This window comes from Paramacrobiotus metropolitanus, unplaced genomic scaffold, assembly GCF_019649055.1.
Source record: "Paramacrobiotus metropolitanus isolate TYO unplaced genomic scaffold, Prichtersi_v1.0 Parri_scaffold0000160, whole genome shotgun sequence".
Classification (NCBI taxonomy): domain Eukaryota; kingdom Metazoa; phylum Tardigrada; class Eutardigrada; order Parachela; family Macrobiotidae; genus Paramacrobiotus; species Paramacrobiotus metropolitanus.
Window position 1 is genome coordinate 184,800 of NW_026570380.1, and position 21,119 is coordinate 205,918.

Genomic DNA, 21,119 nt, shown 5'->3' on the forward strand with positions numbered 1-21,119 from the left:
GCCAAAACTCATAGCGCGGGTGGCTCTCGCGCGTAGCCATTTCGAATAAAAAACCCTAAGAACTTAAAAACCTAAACAAACTGTAATGTATGGCGTCACGAGATTTCCATATTGCCCATGGCAACGTGCTATAAGATTGTCTCGTCTTATTATTATTGCTGTTGTTGTCCTTTGTTTGTTGTATTCAGTTCACGATGAAATAAAGAGCAGATCGCTTTTCCACGTCGTGACACAAACCTACAACAACAAAAAAACCTAAGAAAATTAAAAATCTACTAAACCAAAATGGTCCAAATCCGACTTAAGAAGCCCGAGTTTGGAAGTCCGAACTAAGAAGTCCAAGTTCAAAAGTTTGAGTGTGGTCGAAGTCCAAGTTTTAGTAGTCCAACTCAAAGTCCGAGCTTGAGCGCGGGCCTGCTACCTGCTGCAAAATCTGCTTTACTTCATATCCTGTATCCTTAATGAAAGCACGACTAAAGTCAACTAAACAACAATAAACAACAATTATTGAAGTCAAACACTTTTGATGCACGGCGAAGTTTCGTTGGGCACAATAATCGCTTTGGGGTATGTTGCTTGTAGGCTTTTCTTACGCAGTGCAGTTTCCCGGCTCTAGACCTAGCGGCTCTGCTTGGGTATGTAATTCAATTGCTCTTACCTAAGATAAACTGGAGGCTGTTGTTGTCATACAGTATAAATTTGACACAGCGGTCCGCGTCAACAGCAGAAAGGTAGCTTTTGAATTTGCTTTTACATTTACAAAGCGTACGTAAGCCGTTTTCCGAAACGTAAGGTAAAATGAAGTTCCTTGTGTATGGTGCTGATGGCTGGATAGGGGGACTGATTGCCGACATCCTGCGCAACGCAGGAGACAAAGTATTCAAAGGAAGTCGTGTATTATCCATTGATGACGTACTTCTCGATCTGAAAACAACCGAGCCGCATTATGTTATCTGCAGCTTGGGTCGAACGTGGGGACCTGGTTACAATTCTATTGATTACCTGGAGCAGCCTGGCAAACTACCCGAAAACATTTTTGCGAATCTCACTGCACCCGTTTTGATCGCCCAGGCATCGGCGGCGCATCGTACTCCATCGTCGGTTCCCGTTCTTTACATAGGATCGGGTTGCATTTTTGAATATGACGACGAACATCCTCAAAAGAGCAACAAGTGCTTCACGGAAGCGGAGCCACCAAACTTCGTTGGATCTTCTTATTCCGTGGTGAAAGGTCAAACGGATTTAATAATGAAAAATTTTTCGCATGTGCTGAGCGCAAGAATCAGGATGCCAATTACTGAACAAAGCTCATCCAGGGACTTCATTACCAAGGTTCTGGGATATGAAAGAATAATATCCTCACCAAATTCCGTCTCCGTACTACCAGATATTCTACCTTTTCTTGTTGCATGTCTTCTTGACGGAAAACGTGGAACCATCAATGCAGTGAACCCCGGAGTTATTGAGCACGAAGAGATCGTACATATGTATGAGCAGATATCAAATCGGCCGCACAAATACTCACTAATGACCATAGAACAACAAAACAAGCTTTTGTTGGCCCAAAGATCAAATAACTGTTTGAGTACGGAGCTATTCGATCAATGGTTTGCTGAACTCCCTAAGCATTTGAAAGCGAAATACAAAGTTCCGGAAAAGCTGGCACCGGCAAAAGAGAGAATTCGACGCATCATTGCAATACGGGAATCTAAAGGTGTCGACACAGTGAATTCAAAAGTCATTTTGGTAACAGGTGGATGTGGGTTTATTGGGTCAAATTTCATCAACTATTGGAGCAAGCAATATCCAGACGATATCATAGTGAATCTTGATTCTTTGCAGTTCAGCTCCAACCCCAAGAACATTGAAAACCCTGGCCATTTTAAATACCACTTTATTTATGGAAGTTTACTGGATGCTCCATTGGTTTCAAAACTTTTTCAAGATTTTGCATTTACACACGTAGTTCATTTTGCTGCAGCCAGCAATGTGGACCAGTCGTTCAGCCATCCGATGGATTGCACCAGTTCAAACGTTTTGGGCACCCATGTACTTCTGGAAGTTGTTCGTAAATGCAAAACCTTGCAGATTCTGGTGTATATTTCCACTGACGAAGTTTACGGTGAAATTGTGCAGGGATCAAGCTCAGAAACGTTTCCCTTTCTTCCAACTAACCCGTATGCGGCAAGTAAAGCATCTGCCGAATGTCTCGTGATGTCTTATGGTAAATCGTATAACATACCATACATCATCACCAGGTGCAATAATGTCTACGGGCCTTATCAATACCCTGCTCAAGCAATACCGAAGTTTGCTCTTCTTATTTTAAAGCAGCGCAAAATGCCAGTTCATGGGTCTGGACAGGCCGTAAGACGTTTTTTGCACGTCTTTGACAAATGTCGTGCACTTGATCTTATAATTGAAAAAGGTCAAATTGGAGAGATTTACAACATTGGGACGCAAGACGAGGTGTCTATATTGCAAATTTGTTCATTGTTACTGCAGGAAGTCTTCAAAAAGGATGTGCACCTGCAAGATTGGATTGTTCATGTACCAGACAGGCCATATAATGACTGCCGATACGCAGTTGACTTTTCGAAGCTGAAAGCGTTGGGATGGGAACAGAGCATTGACTTCAAGGACGGATTTTCCGACACAGTAAATTGGTATAAGAACAACCAAGATCACTGGGGATCGAACGGACATTTGGACGAAGCCTTCCGAACATCGGACCACATTTTCTAATGCAGTTTTAGTTAAGCAGTAAATGGGTAAATGGTGGATAACAAACGAGTAAGATCGCGTCTTTTTGCCTCAGGCCATGAAAACGGATTTCTTGGAAAACCACATTTCTGAATCAAATAGCGTGCCACCGCATTTGGATTACAATTGAGGTGTCGTAAACATTTAGGCACTGCTTGTCGCCGCTTTTAAATTGCAGAGGTTCGCATTATTGGTAAGATCATGTTTGAAAACAATTAAAACAAAAGCAGTCCCCTTGTCAGAATTGTGATATAATCATATAGTTTATTGATAGCTTTTGAATCAAATGCAGATATTAGAGACCATATAATAACCCATCGATTTATACCAAAATGACCGATTTCAATATGAGTAATCGATGTAAAATATATATTTATTCTCGTATATAACAGCGAGCTTGTTTTAAAGCACAGCGGCGATGACATTAATAGCAAAAACACAATCCGTTACACATTTTTCCCGCAAAAAACAATATTTCATGGAAAAATACGCTTTTAGCAGCTCAGAATAAAATCAGTAAAAAGGTGTGTAACGGAGGGACGCTCCGCCCTCCTGAGTAGCTATTCGCTGTTTCTGGGGATTTCCACCCCGCACATTGCTGCGCTGTTTTGACGGATCTGCAGCACAGTTGCACTGGCTGCAGAATCCTTCCTTGTTAGTCTGGTGTTTGCTGCGCCACGGTGCGCATTAGATTCGGCAATAAAGCCTCATCCGGGTTCACCGCTGTTTCGCTGTCGAGGATACGCGTGGCGCCCATACGGCCCCGCGTTATAGGTGAGATGCGGCATTCAATTTTAAATTTTGGATGTTGACATCCACGCGTTTCACAGCGATACTGCTTTCCGGAAACCGACGAAACAGGGCATTCATTCACTGAAAAGAAGGAGATGCTTCATGATTATCTTTTTTCAAACAAGTACGAAATAGAGAATTCGATCTGGTTGCCGACGAAGTGATGGTTGTTCAATACCGCACCAAAAGAGACTACATGTACATTGCAACAAGTCGCAAGACGAACGTTGTTATTGCGGCCTTTACTACAGCCTGTGCGCGGTTACATCTGTTGAAATTCATGGAAATGGTCAGAGAACGACTGTTGTATCACGATACTGATGAACTGTTGCACTGCTGTTGTTACAAGTGCATTTCATTGGTACGCATGTCTTTTGGATTTACAGACAGCATTTTATACGTTCACAAGGATGATTTGCCTGATCCACCAACCGGGACCTGTCTGGGTCATTTGTCGTCATCTTTAGGACCTGCTGAACACATTGATGAATTTGTGGCAATAAGAAGATTTAGTGCACTGTTAGCAGTTTCCAAAATGATTGGCCGGGGCGCACCGAAGGTCTTCCTATTTGAGCTCCAATGCTCTGCTTAACTTCTGTCCGTTACGGAAGCTCTTATCAGGACGTCATCGCGGTCAGTCGGATGACGTCATGGCTCTGTATTGCAGCTTTGTAATGCTTAACTTGTTTCCGTTGCGAAAGCTCAGGATCACACTCCCGGTATCAAACTCCATCAGCGACAGCCAAAAATTCCGACAGGAGCCGACCATATAGCACAAAAATAGGGGAAAAAAGCGGACCATGTCCAGAAGGGAGAAATGGCTGTGACTTTCTCCATCAACAATAATATGCGAAACATTTTTAATAGGGCTGACACTTTTACTAAGGCTTTTTTAATAATCTTGACCTTCGCTGCGCTTCGGTCAACTAATTCCGGAAATAATGTAGTAATGTCCCCCATATCGGACACTACTACTTTCGTTCCAGCAACAATGTCCCCCATGCCGGACACCTTATTTCGTTCCGGCAATGATGTCCTTCATGCCGGATATCAATAATTGCATTCCAGCGATAATGTCCCCTTGGTGACCATGGCCCCTCAGTTCTTTTTGACCGTTAACGTAGTGGTAGCGGTGGTACCAGCGGTAGCGGTGGTACCAGTGGTAGCGGTGGCGTTAACGTAGTGGTAGCAGTTTTTCATAGGCACCGATTCACCTTAAAATCAGCTTTTCGTTGTAGGTCCGCCATGCCGCCGTTAACCCTTCCTCCATTCTGGCGAAAGGGTTAACGTTTTGGTGGTGGTGGCAGGGGGGACACAGCAAAAATGTCCGGGTGGACAGGGGGTGGGGGGGCATTTTTACTGGTCACACATGTTGAACGATATGAGTGATAAAAATACAGAGAATGGTTGTCATGTGTTAGAAGCTTTGTTATAGCAACACGGAAATGGATAAACTACTGGCGACGGTGTGTTGATAATGATATCTCAGACCCTTGTCACCCAGGATCAACAGACCCCAGTGGTCAAACCACTGCAAGTAAAACTCACTGGAATTACACCGGAATTACTTACTGGAATTAAAAGTGGCGCGAAAAAGAAGAGTTTCAGGACCGCTTAGCTACCGGCTAAAGAAGAAAGTGTCCTTCACGGAAGAGACAGAAGGATGGGGAACACCTAGAACGTGGCGGCGATACATGGTGCATGTACGAAACAGTCCTACTCGACGATTGGATTACCAAAGAACTGATTTCGAATTGCGTCTTTGTGGGCCAAAGAAATCCGAAAAGCGATGGTACAACTACTGAAGAAGAGACGGTACAAGGACCGTATGAACTGTCTTTATCACCGTTCAAAGTGGCACAAATGATGAGAGATAAATGAAGCCGAAGTTATCGCGCATCAACCAAAGAAAAAGGCCGAATTAGAGGTCGTCTCAGTAGATCGCTTGAAGCACTGGGATCCACCTTTACCAACTACCGAAAATGAATTACCGGATAAAGCGTCAGAGCGTGGCCGTCAAAGTGATGTGTGGCCTCAAAGGTCACCGGTCCTAAACAAGGAGGAAGACAGAAGGGCACGCCCTCTGCTACTTGAAACAGCGAAAGAGGAAAGCGAAGAGATCCGAAATAGAAAAAGGAAGACCTTGGAAAGAGTAAAAGGATTTTGAAACGGTAGTAACAGTTAAACTGAACTAACTAGGGAAGTGCACCGCTGCAGGCTAGCACTAAAAGACCGAAGCGAAGCTAGAAATTTCCGTAAGATTGTCCATTCTGAACAAAATCTAATCACGTGTTACGAATTTTGGTCATAGTTTAGATTTACATATTTTTAGTTAACATTAAAATCCGCTGCCTGTATTTTGCAGTCAGAATGGTTTGCCAACAGCCTCAGAACGAAAGTTTACAGTAGAGCATTTCAGGGAAGAAGATCGACAAATATTTCACAGATAAAACAGGTCCACGTACAGAGCTCAAACAGAGAAAAATTATCAAGTTAGTTTAGTTTAGGTACAATAATTATTGTACTTCTTCATAAGGAGTTTGCAGAAAAATACTTATACTAATTACTTAACTATGGAGTACAACTTAACTATGGGGTACTTTTAAAATCATAAATCTTATTCCGCCCGTAAATAAACATATTGACCCATTTGAGTGAAGTATGCCGGTCGCTGATACTAAATTTCGTACACAAAACATTTAGTTTCTTTTCTCAGAAAAGATTTTTTGGCACCAAAATTCTCCCTTTCAACTTTCCACCCGACACTCTTTTATCATTGCTGACCCACGTTTTTATCAGATGTCATCATTCGACTAAGTGAACCAAGTGAATCAAAATATTATGCTAACTTTGGCAATGTGTGATTCGGAAAAAATTTGCAAAAATATAGTTGTGTATAGGTTAACAGCACCTGGCAAAGCCTAGCAAAAATTATGCTCTTTAAGGTACAATCAGTAGCCTAATGCCGTAGCAAAAGTTTCGCTCATGCAATTCTAAGCATAAGAGACACTAATTAATCACTACAGTAAAACAATCAATAAGCAAAGTCAATAAATCACAACGATTTTCATAAAAAAAAATCACCAAGAACTGGAAACGGGCCGCCTACAATGTAAAAAAAACCGGTTTTCCACTTTTACAGAATTCGAAAATCCCAAATTTTTACAATTCTGCTTTGTTTTAGTAATCACAGAGCAGTGAAAGACACACATACTTTTCAAAATATGTGGGCAAAACCGTCTTCCTGCTGCTGCCGCCACCCGACTGGAATTTTACGTTGCGGCTCAACATGGTGATTATGTACCGCGCCAGATTTTACCATATGTACTGCCATAAATTTAACCATATGTACTCACATTCGAGCCGGGCAGCGGCAGCAGCGCCGGGAACCGGTTTTCACCCCTGTATAGGTTCACACAAATATAAGGTTTCTGCTGTAACTTAGGGCGTGAGCAGCGTGACCGACGGACAGATTACTGCGTGACCGACATGACCGACAAAAATTCCTGTTATCTTGAACATAGAGGACCTTCGCTTCGCTTCGGTCGACAAGCTGGAAATTTAACAAAAGTGAAAAATGAAAAAAGGTCACGGCGTGATGCTGCTATAGACGTAGAGAATGACCTTTCCAGGAACCGACAGAATGGTTTTATCGTAGCCAAATATCATTCGAAACAAAGTTCCGAACGACTCACTGCTACCATTAACGATCATGGCTTGACAAGAACGCAACAAATCGAAGCGATATATACGAAAGCCGATAAACCGAACCGCGAAACAGCTGACGCTATTGAGCAACGTGAGGTCCAGAAGGTGAAACCGACTCCCACGGATATGTCGTCTCAGAAAGGTGAAATCAAAAACGCCGCTGACAAGGAACTCTGTAATCGGATACTGTGTTGTCGAGTCAACTTGGCACTTTTTCATGCAATGAGTGATATGCTAATCAGATACGACTCACTGTACAAAAAGGTATAAAAGTTGACTCGACAACCCAGTAACTAAAGGACGCGAAAATATTAACCCGAAAATTAGATTCAACTGTGTTCAGTAGTACTTAAACAGTTCTAAGATTCAATCGCTATTTCGGACGTTAGTAAAGCGACGCAGAGAAAATGGGTTTAGAAATGCATGACATATGAAATTTTTGTCTCCCGGTAAATGACATCCAAAAATCTACGGTTTTTAGTGTGGTAACATTACCAACAATACCTTCCAATTAAGTCGGGACGATACTGAGCACGCTCCCACTTCTGAAGATTGCTTTTAATTTCCGGCCACTGCGGATTGCAAGTAAAGGTGATGAACATGTCCGGCTTTCCGTACCTCCTGACAATAGACATTGCATCCTGGTAGTTCTGTTGCACATTACTTCCGATGAATGTTGATAGCAGAACAACTTCTTTTCCAGCAGCCACGTTGTTGTCGGCCGCAATGCTGTTTATAGGATCCAGCAGTTCCGCATACGATTCAGTTCGCAGGTGTTTTTGATTCATCCGAATAAACTGCAAACGGCAACCTTCTACCTTCACGTAGGCATCAACAATATGTATTGTAACGGAGGGACGCTCCGCCCTCCTGAGTAGCTATTCGCTGTTTCTGGGGATTTCCAACCCGCACATTGCTGCGCTGTTTTGACGGATCTGCAGCACAGTTTCACTGGCTGCAGGATCCTTCCTTGTTAGTCTGGTGTTTGCTGCGCCACGGTGCGCATTAGATTCGGCAATAAAGCCTCATCCGGGTTCACCGCTGTTTCGCTGTCGAGGATACGCGTGGCGTCCATACGGCCCCGCGTTATAGTATACTGCAGAAAAAGTTTTTCCCGACGCATGCAGCAAACTAAAAATAGGGCGCACAGCAAAAAGATATGAGTAGAACTGCAGCTGTGCGACATGAACGCGGGGCTGTCCTGTGCTGTGGATCGTGCGCTATTTCTGGATGCCAGCCGAATTCTCCTCTCGGAAATAGAAGCGGATACACCATGGGGTCACAATGTGGACTAAGCGGTGATATCCGAGACCGGAGGCCCTCTTTAGGATATATCACAATATCGCGGTCAGCGGGCGGCTCACCGTTAGGTGCAATAAATACTAGGAAAGTGCACCGCTGTTCGCTAGCACTGAAAGACCGAAGCGAAGCTAGCACTATATAGAGAAATATCTAGAATTGAATTAAACCTAACCACGGTAAGAATTGTGAAGAACTGAGCAATTATTCCTTTTAGTGACTGTACTGTGTGTAACAATGAATGGTAGAAGACTGCATAGGAGATACTTCAATAGATGCATTAAAGATACGATCATACGAGTATTTTATGAGATGATTTATGACATTTACGAACGAATTATATATGCTTAATTAAAACAGCTGGCGCAGGTGGTCTAGTTTTCTTTTCTTTTGAGCGGTAGTAATTTTCTGCTTACTAAACTGCAGAAGATTCAAGGAAAAAACTGGCTTTATCGCCAATCAACCCCATGTTAGCATGCGGGAAAAGCCGACATACAGCCCTGCTCCACCACGCGCGGGCGGTTGTACAAAATTAATCTAAAAAACTTTTGTGTTTTTTTAGGTTTTCCTCTTCAAACTTTGGTGTTGGTAACTGTTGAAGGGGCAATTAAGAGGAAAGGGTAGGGGTCATTTTTTACCATGCGTATACCTGAAACTATACAACCTGCACCCAGCAATATCTTCGTGTGAGCTTTTAGGGAAACTCTTAAATGATTCTAGAGGTGTACGGTAGGGGTTAGCAAAAAAACTTCTTGCCCGAACTGTGCTCGAGGTGACCGAAGAACGTGTTGGTCCCATAGACTTGCGTGTTAAACGGTATTCAATTTTGGATTATGGCAGCAACAGAGTATATAAGTAGCCATGGAAGAAGAGTTGCTTTCTTTAAGGTCTCCTCTAGTTTTGATCCCACCGTAATTTCAAGCACGCTTTCAGCGTGAAAAAATGTAAATACAGGAGATTTTGGACATAATATACGGTATTCGTGTGCAAATTAAAGGTTTGTTAATTTGCCGACAGGGGACCTATGGCAACTTCTGGGAGAGACTGCCCGTGTTTGGTCACTTTGGTGGAGCAGGGCTGTAGATAAGTCGATTTAGAGAAGCCGACATAGTTTATATACGTAAAGTGCTATAAATAAGCAAGTACTGTGTAGTGTGTATTATAGAACATACTTTAATTATACGTAAAATGATATATCACAATATCGCGGTCAGCAGGCGGCTCACCGTTAGGTGCAATAAATACAACAGCAATTTCTCCGCACCATGGGTCATTATACCGTCGCAAATCGCTTCCGTTAGCTTCCCGTTGCTCATCTGCGAGAGCGGATCCCTGACTAAAATATATTAATCGAAGTAATAGAGTGGCAAAATGTGACGAAAAGAGTTTGCAAACCATAATAGATCAGTAATTTACCACCTACTCAGCTGTGTTCACTATCATGCAGGTCGCTGTTTCTGCCACGTACGTACGCTCCTTGCCATTGGAATTTCTGCAAAATAATATAGCCCTTTGAATCTCAGACATTTACCAAACCTCCAGTGACAACGCTACCTTGCATATTCTGACGCTGCGTTCGTTGGGTAGGAGTTGCATTGGAGGATCTCTGCTTTCTTCCCCGTGATTTAGCTTGGCATGTTAAAAGCTGTTTTCGCGGCATTGTCATACACAATAAAATAATGTTTCTAGAAAGGAGAACGTTTACAAATAAATAATGCGATTCATTCGCTATTCATAATTCAATCAAAGAAACACAAAATCCAGACGTTGTGGAACCATGGTTAATGCGCTGAATAATGTTGGGAATCGTAAAATCGTTCGAAGAACGGAATACTACGGCTAATAATAGAAGTGCGTAACGGATAGTGTAAACACCCGCGCCTGATAGCCACCTGGGATGCAGCTGCAAGCAGTAAGTTACTTTACTTTTTCGTTTAAACTTGCTTTCACGGTTTGAATCTTGCATTTCGAGGCTTTTTCTTAAACTTAAGAAATTCATTGTCAAAACAAATTAAATTTTTGAACTGATCTGTAAACGCTTTTAAACCCACGTTTTCGAGGAATTTACAGATATGAATTTCTGACTGCTTGAATCAGTGGTGGTTTGGTCGGTTGGGCAGTGGTGGGTTCCTCGCTTTTCCCATAGACTTTGTATGTGAGCTTTTCTTAAACTTCTCTTTTAAACTGTACATTATTTTCAAAAGCTGATTCTTGTCGCATTATCTGCAAACCTGGCGCTATCGAATGACATACAGACACCCAAGTTTGGTTAAGTGTGTCACACAGAAAAGGGATCTTTGTTTGGAATTTGTTAAGGCTTTTTTTATTATTATATAGAGATGCTGGTAATTTGGATTTCCTGATAAAGGATTTTATTATTATTACAAAATTTTTTGGAAATCACAGTGTTAGAATATATTGGATGATGTACTGACTACACGTATCCTATAACGAACCAACACACTTCCCGTCGTATTGTTCATTAGACTGATACACTATGTTAAAATAATCAATGCTGTTGACACGGTTTTAAGTACCATCCGGGATATCTTTAGTGATGTGCTACTAAATAAAACTAAATAAATGCTATTTAATTAGTAAAAGCTTCCCTAAAATTAAATGTGTAGTAAACAGTAAAGTTTTACAGGCAAAATTAGTAAAAGTAAGTAAATATTCAGCTACAATAGTAAATAGTAAGTAAATAGTAAGATTTGGCTTTCGCTAAATAAAAGTTATTTACTAATTCTTTTACTAATCGAATTTTAGCGAATAACCAGATGAAAGACTCATTATTATTGCTGTACTGGGGCAGGTTCATCATTAACGGCGTTGCATACTAAAGTTGGTGCCTTAACAGACGGTGGTATCGCTGTCCACGTAAACGCAATGTACCGCCAACACGAAACTGCGGTTACGTTACGTATAAATAATAGGAACTTGAAAGTGAGTTGACACAATGCAATGCAGCAGCAGCCCGGCAAGCCGATTATGCAGTTTGCAGCACAGTTGTGCTGCTAAATTGCCGCTAGATTTTGCCTTTACAGATCGCATAAATATTAAATACAGTAGAAATACAGATTTGCATCAATACAGTGTATTTTCATGAAATGCACAAGCGTCCGAAATATGATAATAACATTGAGTTTAAAATTAAATTAAGTTTATTTAGTATAATTAGTAAGTAATTGATTGGGAAAAATGGGAATAGTAAGTAATAGTAAGTATTTAAAAAATTCTCTTTATTATCTTCCTGGTGATAATTCTCTTTTTGTTCAGCGTTTCCACCTTGTTGACCATGTTGACCAGCTCATCCTGCAACTTTGACTTTCCTTTTTACGTAAATGATTTGGATCGCTTCGCCGATTCGAGTTGCGCTGTCAACTGCTCAACTTGTCGCTTGTACTGACCTTGAATTTCCGCAATTATTTCCGCAGGAGGTTTCTCTTCCTTTTTGGCATGCTTCTGCTCCATTACATGAGCCGCACCATCAGCCGTTTTGTCTGCCCAACCTGCAGACTCCGTTTCCACAACTTTGATGTATGGCCGGTATGTTGTATTATCACAACGTACTCCACAAACGAATTCCTTTCCGTTCCGGCTTATCAGCATCTTTTAGTTTGCATGGGCAAATTTAAATCCCTTCTGCTCCAACGCTATCGCTGACAGCAATGTCGTCTTGCACGCGTCTGGTGAGAAATGCACTTCTCCCCACACCACCGGTCTCTAACAATTGCCGTCCGTTGAGACTTCGATGTTGAAACTTCCAACATGCGTCGCGCGTATGCGTTTACTGTTTCCCACGGTAAACTTCAATGGGACTTTCAACTTCTCGATTCTTGCAAACCACCGATCCTGGCTCGAGATATGGTGCGATGCACCACTATCTGCTATGATGCCTGGCATTTGACCGGAAGCAAACAGAGCAGATGCCATCAACGATTCCGATGTATTGTCAAAGGCGTACGGGTGTACATGGCTGCTCGCTTTCTTAGCTTTTCTTTTCGGCTTCGACCAACAGTTTACGGTTTTGTGTCCGGTTTTACCGCACTTGTTGCACCTTCCATAAAAAACCCTTCTTACAGAACGGCTGCTTCTGGCAAGGTATGACTCGCCGACCTTCGTATCGCTTTTGCCCTGTGCTTTAATCGAGTGTTTAGCCAAATGCAATTTCTCTCTGAACACCGATCACTTAGGATCCGCTTCTGCCATCATATTCCATGATGCAGTAAATGATCCATACTTCGCAGGTGAGCTTGACAACGCATTCGCAATGATCCACTTATCATTCATCTCCGTCGGCTTCCCGCACCCATCTATCTTTGCTGCTTGCACATGCAATGTCGCCATAAAGGTATTCACGTCATCCGTTTCTTGCCACTTCACGTTGAAGAACTCTGTCATTGCCGATATAAGGTCATTGGCAGTCTTCGGTTCCCGCAGCGCCTTAATCCTGTCGAGAATTGCTTTCGACGTCTTGCAGTCTCTAAACCGATTAAACGTTGCTACGTCAATCGTGGCACGGATAATACTCCTGGCCTTGCCATCTCCGGCAATCCACTTCTTGTATAGCGCATGCTTCTTCTCATCCTCCTTAATATCCAAAGGCATCGCTTGCGTCCCATCCACGATGGACTAAACGTCTTCTCCGGTCAGCACATCCTCGATTTGCACTCTCCACCGTGCATAATTCGAATCATCCAACACAGTTATCTTGATCCCGTTTAAAGACATTCTACAAGGAACTGGATAAACCCCGGATTCCTACACTGTACGAATTCTACACAACCAAAGGTCAAGACTAACTTCCTGCACAGAGACAAGAAGGTCTCACAATCTGTTAGAATATATTAAATAATGTACTGATTACACGTATCCTATAACGAACCAACACACTTCCCGTCGTCTTGTTCATTAGACTGATACACGATGTTCAAGTAATAAATGCTGTTGACACGACTTTAAGTACCACACAGGGTACGGTGAACACACTCACTTACACAGGACTTAGGCCATATGTATCATCAGTTAGGGATCACTGTACTGGGTGCATATGATCAGATATTAAATTACACATCCACATTGAGTAATTCTAATATAACTCCAACACACTGCAAATGCAGCACCAGTATCAAATAAACAACTAATTTCACGATTATTTAATTTATTATTCGTTTACGTATCTGGACCATGAACTGGGTGTTCTGCCTCAGAAAGCTGCTTCTTATATACAGAATTACCGAAAATCATTCCCATATACAATTTTCAGGAGGCTTTTTCACACGCGGCACAGACTCACCTGAGCTGCGCCTCGTCGTGTTTTGCCGGATTGATTGGCGGTCGATTACCCGCCGCAGACGCTGCACGCCTTTCTTCCAAGAGTTTACGTCGTCGCTCTGACATCATCTGGTTCCCGGTACGAATTTGAGCCGGCCACTCAGACTGCAGCACTGAAGGCCAACGGCATTCGCTGCTGATTTGGCCGGTACTGAAAATAAGATGCATCTGTGCACTTACTGTATATGTTGAAGAAACTTATCCTGATGAAGGAATTATTGTACTGTACGTTGTAGTGACAGTAGGCAGGGAAACCGCTGAGACCGTCACCGGGTTTCCGAAACTGGAATTCACAACCAAACTTGATGGAGATGATGTCCCCCAGTGGAGGTTCCAATTCTACTTGAGAAAACTGACGCCTGAAAGGAGTCTGGCAAAGTCAAGTTGTTCAGCACAAACTGGTTCACTACATGACGCGACCGCAGGGAAGATCCAATTGCAAATGGAATGGAATTCGGCAACGAAAAATTTCAATCCGGTTTTTGACGCCGATCGCATATCATACGGGTTCTCCCCAAATCCTACGTCTGATTCCAGGATTCGTATTCTGCAATTTATTTCCATCAACGTCATCCTCTGTATCATAAAATCCATCGGGAAAATATTAGGATTCGCAGCTCATTTCTCCTGGAAGAGAGAATCCACTTCTGAATCGATACGGGTATTACGTTCCTCTGCCGTATCCACAGAAGCTGTTGGTGCAAGAGGTTCTTCGGTCGATTTCTTCCTGAACAGGAGTCACAACCTTATTTGGCGGACTGCGGAACATCTTGCTGCTTCTAGCAAAATACCGACAGAAGGCTGAATAGGATCCGCAGACGATGGCACCGTCACAGGCACTGTGACTGCACTGCACTGCACTGCAGATACTGGGCTACCGTGCTTTTTCAAGTTTCCTATCTTAGGAACTCTTGGTTTTCGGACTTTCTTTACAGGAGTTACTCTGAGAAGTGCACTGCGAGTACGAGGACGATCGCTCGCTTCCATCCAGGAAATACAAAAAAAACTGAATACTCTCCGATAGGCGATAGAGTTCGTACTTGCCAGGAGCGCAAAGTGTAGTGGTTTGCCCCTGGACTACACTAATCCCATACGAAGGGGGCTAATAATTATGATAAATATGAGAGATCTTAATAAAATATAACTAATCAAACCAGAACTGAGTCGCCTTTCACCAGTTTTATTCATAAAATAATACCAAATCAGATCTCATAAAAGTAGCCAAAATCATTCCACCGGCTACTCCTAAGTGAACATTCATTCTAAGACAGAATTCTATGGAGAAGTACAGTAATCTCATCAGCAGCGCTACGCTTGGGTTCCAGCATAAGATTGTGCTCGCCTGTGGTGACAAGGGACTTCGGCGGTCCCGTTACACAAAACAAGCTTTTGGGTTTTAATCGGCGTGTAGTTCTCGCGGCTCGGCTTCGTTGTGCCACGTTTTCCTACTTATGTCAGACTGCCCGTTACTCTGGTAAGCTTAGGTGGGGTTGTTGCTGGAGAGAATTTTATCTTCATGCACATTCAAAGCCCTGAGGTTGTATCAGATCCAGTTCATCGTTTTCATTGCCGCGAACCTGGGGCGTCTAGCCACTTCTGTTGGGGTTAGACGACTTTTGTCCACGGGGGAGTTCATGCCGCGGATGAAGGACACCTGGCCGAACCGTCTCTGTTACGGGTAGATGCTCTTCGTCCACGGGGTTCGTTGAGGTGGTGCTATCCGATATCCTCCGGGGGGACTTCGGTTGGACTCCGGGTACAGGTTGCTGGTTTAGCACTCGTATGGTTGGGTTCAAACGGAGAATCTGGTTTGACTCAAGATGGCAGCAATCGCAGTTCTCACCGCGGTCTGCGGCTGTAAGGAGTTCTTTCCCTTCTCCGGGAGATACTGGAGTTAGTCCAGAGCTGCCTGAGCTGCTGTGATGACGAAGGCCGGGTGGGCGTCAGTGATGACGAACTGGGCACTACTTTCCAACTTATCGTGTTGCTACCCGCGGGCGTCGAGTTGGCTCGCGCGTGGCCTGTCCGGGCTTTACAACGGTATGTTCAGCAGCGACGGGTCGGTCATCGGTGGTAACGCGTTCGCTCGGTCATATGGATGTTCCATGTTCTGGTCAGTATTTGTGGTGTTGTTAAAGTCCAATTGCCACTGGTGTGGTTCCAGTAGGTTCTGGAATTGGGATCGGATTAGGAACTACCGTAGGTTATCTACCATGCGCCAGATTTGTGGGCGATGTCATTCCTCGTAATCCATGGTGTTCATAATCTGATTTGTCCGTTCGGTCGGATGTGGAAGATTCCACCCGGAATCTGGTTATTATTTTGAGATAGTCAGCGGGGTCAGTCTGCTGCCTGCCTACTTTCGCATCGAAGCCTTTTACGAATCCGGATCCACTGCGAAACGGATGCCTATATAACCGCAGGCAATAGCATCCTGCGCGCCATTTGACTGCTTCACAAGTTGTTGTTAGCATGTTATGGCGTAAATTTTTTTACAGACGCCGGTTCTACCCGTGCCTAAATGTAAAAGAGCAGTTGACCTTTCTCGTTTGGTTGAATGATTTAAAGGAACAGCAAAGTTTTCTTGTTCCGATCGATGATGAAGGTTATGATTAAGTAGCCATGACCTTTGCTGTTACTCCCCTTGCTTGATTTAGCCGCTCGTTAGCTTGTTCGTGGTTCGCTCGGCAGCTTGCTCATTTAACGCAGTCAGCTTGTAAAATGTCAACGGTCGACATCCTTAAAAAGTTGACCCGTACCGACCTGGAAGCGCTGCTTACCGCAGTAAAACTCCCCACAGATGGTGCAGATAAAGATGCCCTCGCCCAACGCTATTTTGACCACATGCAGAAGGGAAATGTGGAACAGCCAGCACCGCTAACCAATGCGTCCACAGTTGAGCAGCTCGCCGCTGGTATTAACCTTTCGAAGAAAGCCCTGGATGAACTGAAAGACGCAGAATTCACCTCTGTTGCCGACGTCAAAATCCTCGCCGAATCAGACCAGTTCCCCGACAACATCGTCGGTTTCAAACTTGCCGACAAAGAGAAACTAATCAAGTTTCTCCGCCCGTTCCGTCCCGCCAACCGGGTCACCGTGTCCGGCCCACCGCCACGCGAACCACATCACCGCCAGCGAAGCCGGAGTTCGGATCGCCATACTAGCTATGGACGCTCAAACCGTGAAGTGGATTCAGACAATGGTGAGTCAAACAGCTCGAATCAAGGTGGTCTTTTCGAATTAACTCTCGAGGCGTATAACTTGAAGCAACCGCATGAATTTATTAACCCTCGTGGCAGAGCCCGTTTTAAGAAAAACTTAAAAGCCAGTGATCTAACTTGCGATGACCTTTTTGCCGGTTATATCCGCCAGGCTGTAAGCTTAGCTCGAACTACAGAGGGCACATATAGCCCATGCTTGGTTGAACTGCTAGATTACCTCGAATTTCTTTCTGGTCAACGTATTTTCTTTAATGACGCTGGTTTACTGCTATTCGATGAGGAATTCCGCCGCCATGCAAAGGGCGAACACTGTAGCTTGAACGATTTTACTGCTCGAAGCTCGATCGGCGCTCATTACTTTAATTCAGAGTTCCGACGTTTTCGTCCCTATGCCAACAGCGAACGTCCACACGTTAGCTCGCGCCTGGGATACGTCACTGGACAGCATCGTGCCAGCAACAACGGAATCTCCGTTAACGGACCGCAGCCAAACCCACCGCCAGCCCAAAACCAGGCATTTCTTGACACAATGTGCCGGAACTGGAACCGCACACAATGCACCCGGCCGAACTGCAAGTACACCCATGGATGCGGACACTGCGGCAGCGGCGACCACCGTGCAGCCGGATGTGGACGCTCTGCTTGACTTGGCTCAACACGCTTGCGCTAATAGTTTTGTTTCTAACACTAACGCTGTTTTTAATGTGTCTGTTGACACTGACCTCCTTGCCCGTTCTCGATTAACACAGTGCTTCCATGCTTGGCGAGATGAATTGTTTTCTGACCCGGATAAGGACTTTCTGCTAAATGGGATTGCATTCGGCTTTTCTATTGTTGACGATATGGCTTTGATTAAAACTGCTGAGTGTTCCAATTACAAAAGCGCATTAGATCCGGCTACTAAACCATTGCTTGATGCATTATTCAAAGAACTTTTGCTTGGTAAAATTACAGAGCAACAATCAAAACCGATAAGCGTGCACGCTATCGGCGCTGTGCCTAAGGCTGGGTCAAATGTCCCTCGTCCCATCACTGAATGTAGCAGGCCATTTCCCGACTCACTAAATTCACATCTATTTAGTGAACCATTTAAATTCAGCTCGATAGACGACGTGATTGCACAGTCTACCGCAAAAAGCTTTTATGCAATTGTTCATATAAAAGCCGCATATCGCAGTGTGCCAATTAGGCCGGAGCACCGGCAGTTTCAGGGCTTTAAGTGGGATATTGACGGCAGTGGAGAAAAATATTTTGTGGATAACTTTCTTTGCTTTGGCTTGAGTATCGCTCCTGGCATTTTCAATAAAATTAGCTCCGCTATCGTACGGATGATGCGGCGCAGAGGGTTTAAGATTGTTTCCTACCTTGATGATTTCATTGTGTTTGCTGAATCAATGCTCGACTGTCTGAAGGCGCAACATTGCCTAATTTCATTATTGATTTCACTTGGCTTTGAAATAAAATGGGAAAAGCTCGTTAGTCCCGCCCAACGCGTTAAATTCCTAGGCTTGATTATCGACGCTAACATGGGTGCCATTATTCTGCCCAGGGAGAAGCTAGACTCCCTGCATCAACTTTGCTCGACTTTTATGTCCCAAAAGAAAGTGTCAAAACGAGAATTGCAGTCGCTAGTTGGACACATGTCGCATGCAGCAAAGGCCATCTACGGCGCTAGAACGTTTACCCGCATCTTTATAGATGCCCTAATGACGCTTAAACGCCCATCACACCGGCTTCGCCTCACCGCAGCACTCCGTCACGAGCTTGAGTGGTGGATGACCTTTGCTACAAGAGTAAATGGGCTTGTTAAGTGCGCGATGGGAACGGTACGGAATGAAATCCGCATTACAACTGATGCTAGTTTTAAAGGATTTGGCGCCTTAATGGGCGACCTCCTGCTTGCCGGCTCGTGGGTCAGCTTCGACCCTCCTCGCTTTCTTAAAAAAATCTGGGTTCCGGTACCAGTAATTAACGAACCGGAAAGCTCCAACATAAATGTACTCGAATTAATCTGCGCTTGCATAGCTCTGCTTGTGTTTGCACCGCTCCTGCGAGGTAAACATGCTCGTATTTACACTGATAATACCTGCACGGTGGCGTTTTTGAACAGTGGCACAACAAAAAATGCGGTGGCGTTAAAGTGGTTACGTTTCGTGTTTTATGCATCCTTAGTTTATGACTTCCGGTTTTCCGCCACGCATGTGCCCGGCTTACAAAATACGTCAGCTGACGCCTTGAGTCGTATTCAAGATGGCGACAGTTACATAGCTCTCGTCACTAAACTGCTTGCTCACTCTGAAAACTTACCAGTGTCTGCTTGTTTCAGTTTCCCCAATCGCGAAACTGGAAAAACGCTTACAGAATTTGAGGACGAATTGCAGAACAAATGCTACACGCAAAACCCGTGAAGCGCAATGGCGTCGATTCACCGAATTTTGTTCCCGCTACCGCCTGCAAAGCTTGCCCGCATCCGTTCACACGGTAGCGTTATACGTCGCAGGGCTGGCAGATGATGGTCTTGAATACTCAACAGTATGCAATTACGTGTCTGGCGTAGTTACAGCTCACCATGACCGGAACCTCAACCCACCCGACATAAACCACTTCGTTATCAAGGAGGCCCTGTGTGGCCTCCAGCGTTCTCGGCTAGAACTTCCCCACCAAGCTCGACCGATGTCCAAAGACATTCTACTCCAAATTTACAATGTGCTGGACTGCGTTGCTCGAGATAAACGCAAAACTTTCTGGGCCGCTTGCTTGGTGGCTTTTTGCTCGTTGCTTCGCAGCTCGAACTTATTTCCGTCAAAAGAGAGAACCCGGGATAGATATCTGTTACGCAAAAATGTCACCTTCACGGAGAAAGGTGCAGACTTGCTTGTTATTACCCTTAAAACAAACCGCTTCGATAAAGAACGCTTGGTCATTCCGCTCGCTAAACAGAACGACGGTTCAAAATTATGTCCAGTCGCTGCGCTCAACGAGATGCTTCGAATAAATAAAGCACTTCCTGACCAGCCGCTTTTTAGCTACCGCTCGAACAACTCTGTCAAACCTATGACCGATACGGATTTCCGACAGCTGCTGAATCTTACTCTGAGCGCTGCAGGAATAGACAGTTGCGGCTATTCTATTCACTCCTTTCGACGTGGCGGCACCACGGCAGCATCTTCAGCGGATGTTCCAGTCGAAGCTATGAAAGCCCAGGGCAACTGGCGCAGTGCGTGTTATAATCGCTACATCCAAAGGGAAGACCATCTGCGTGAACAGTTCGCTTCAGCAATGGCAAAGCATTTGCAATAGCGCCGGCTTGGGGGTTTGGGAGATGACCTTTTCGGCCTGTTTGGTTCATTGCATTGTTTGTTAGCATATTGCCCGCTTATAATGTTCACCGACTGGTAGAAGCTTCTGCCCATGGTTTAGCTTTATGAATAAAACCTAACCCCCCAACACACGTGTCGCCCTTCCGTCTTCTTCCCGACTGCTCGATAAAATAATGTTGCATAACGACTTCGATTCCTTGTCCGACTATTAGACAAAGTCGTAACGAGGGTCTTCTCAGGCTGGCACTTCGACTGGTGGTAACTGTGCTATCCGGTCGGCCACGTCAACATCCATTTGCTCTTGTTGAGCTGCTGGTTCCGCCATGTAGGCTTCCGGCTGCTGTTCAGGTGAGACAAAGTTCAATTTCGACTTGCTGGTTGAGTCGACCAGTCAGATTCCTATTTTTTTTTCCGGTGCCGGTGAAGTTTCCATAGCAGAGGCTGGCGGAAGGGAATGTGTGTATTTCGGTGCGAACCGTTATTTTGCGCTTTGGCTTGGTTTTGCCGCTCTTGCCCGTCCCTGTGGGCTTAATGCCGTGTTGATGTTCGTGACCGGCTCGAAAGCTGCTTGAGGTTTTCGCTTTAGCTGAGTCGTTATCGAGACGACTGGCTGTCTGCTCGAGCTATTATCAACATGTCGGCCGCTTCACCGGACAGTGGTTCGTCTGTACTCTTCGATGAT

At 44.4% G+C, this 21,119-nt stretch overlaps 1 protein-coding gene across 1 annotated transcript; it reads left to right on the forward strand.

Moving 5' to 3' along the window:
* Positions 1–699: 699 nt before the first annotated feature.
* Positions 700–4,801, forward strand: LOC129600002 (uncharacterized). The gene is made up of 2 exons (XM_055498377.1): positions 700–3,844; positions 3,942–4,801. The coding sequence occupies exon 1, from the start codon at positions 799–801 to the stop codon at positions 2,743–2,745; it is 1,947 nt and encodes a 648-aa protein (XP_055354352.1). The 5' UTR covers positions 700–798; the 3' UTR covers positions 2,746–3,844; positions 3,942–4,801.
* Positions 4,802–21,119: the final 16,318 nt, after the last annotated feature.